Raw genomic sequence first — 1658 nt, 5'->3', positions numbered from 1 at the left:
AGGTTCGAAGCTTGATGAGGCTATTCAAAGCATAAAACATACTAGGGAAGAATAGTTCCGCAATTATCAGGAAAGGGCATAAATTTATCTCATCCAATTCTCCAGAGTTATAGAGGTCAGAGAGAGTTAGGGAGGTGGCTTTACCTACTTCTCAATTCCATGGGTAAGAAAGTGAACTAGGCCCCTGAAGACACTTATATTTAGTGACAGATTAGAGGCTTTGAAGAAACATTCACCAAAACCTCATTGACATAATTGCTCTAGAAACATCAACACCTAGAGTCATTTGACTGCTACCTCACCAGCTGCCATATCCTGATGCTAAAGCTCACCTTATCACGAAGAAAATTGCTAAGGAAAAAGAAGGTCTGTTTTCAAAATCAAAGTCATTTCTGTCTTGTAAACAACACATGAACTATCTCTTCCCGGATCTGTTTGGTCTTGACCCCATAAATGATGGGATTCAGCATAGGTGGAGCCAGAATGCAGACACTGGCCAGCAGGACATGGATATGGGGTGTGATGTGGTGTGCAAACCGCTGAATAAGGGTTGTAAAGATCCCAGGCCCATAAAAGAGAATGATGACACAGACATGGGAGCCACAAGTGTTGAGAGCTTTGCGGCGAGCATCTTGGGAAGGGATGTGGAAGACAGCACGGAGAATCAGCACATAGGAAATAAAAACCAACACAATATCCAAGACAACCGTTGACATTAGGACAAATAAACCATACCAGATGTTTTCTCGGATGTCGTCACAGGAAACATGAGCCAAAACAATATGCTTACAACCAGTGTTTAAGAGGATATTACTTTTACAGAATGTCAGTCTTTTCACTAAAAATATTATGGGGAAAACTGTACCATAACTTCTGAGAAAGATAGTCACTCCAATTTTCCCAATCAGAGTATTTGTGAGAATAGTGGTGTATCTCAATGGGTAGCATATGGCAATAAAGCGGTCAAATGCCATTGCCAGCAAGATCCCTGACTCAGAGATGAAGGTAGAATGGATGAAGAAGAGTTGAGTGATGCAGCGATCCAGGGAGATCTCCCCAGCATGGAACCAGAAGATGGCCAAGGCCTGTGGTACTGTGGATGTGGAGAGTGCAACATCTGCTCCAGCCAGCATGCAGAGGAAGAGGTACATGGGTTGATGGAGGCTGCGCTTTGTGAGGATAATGAAGATGAGCAGGCTGTTCCCAAGGAGGGCAATGACATAAGAAATGAAGAAGGGGATAGAAATCCACACATGCTGGTCCTCTAGGCCAGGGATGCCCAGCAAGCGGAAGACTGTGTGGCTTACACCAGAGTGGTTCGAGGTAGTCATACCTCATACAGACAACCTGGAACCTCCCCTCCTATTCGTAAAGAAAATAAATCAGATTACTCTCAAAGATTTTCATTCATGTTACCAGGAGATTTTCACACCTTCCTAATTCTATTCTATTCTGAGGGTGCCAGGAACTATGATATATAAAGATAAATAAGATATGGTTTGTTTTCTGAATGAGGCATTAATCTCATAAATAAAATAGACATTTATATACCTAATGAATATATAGTTATGAAGTTAGCATAGTAGTGTCACAAGAAAATTTTAATGTGGAAATGCAATAGAAGGAGTAATTCTCACTGTTCATATTTGTAAAAAACT

General features: G+C 41.4%; 1 protein-coding gene across 1 annotated transcript; it reads right to left on the bottom strand.

The window, feature by feature from the left end:
• Window positions 1-386: 386 nt before the first annotated feature.
• LOC103581618 (olfactory receptor 52B4-like) lies at window positions 387-1331 on the bottom strand. Its single transcript, XM_008563405.1, has one exon. It carries the CDS (start codon window positions 1329-1331, stop codon window positions 387-389), a length of 945 nt encoding a protein of 314 aa, XP_008561627.1.
• Window positions 1332-1658: the final 327 nt, after the last annotated feature.

The sequence above is a fragment of the Galeopterus variegatus genome, unplaced genomic scaffold (genome assembly GCF_000696425.1).
Source record: "Galeopterus variegatus unplaced genomic scaffold, G_variegatus-3.0.2 Scaffold13490, whole genome shotgun sequence".
Classification (NCBI taxonomy): domain Eukaryota; kingdom Metazoa; phylum Chordata; class Mammalia; order Dermoptera; family Cynocephalidae; genus Galeopterus; species Galeopterus variegatus.
The sequence above is the reverse complement of the archived record's forward strand: the minus strand, read 5'-3'. Positions and strand labels throughout refer to the sequence as shown.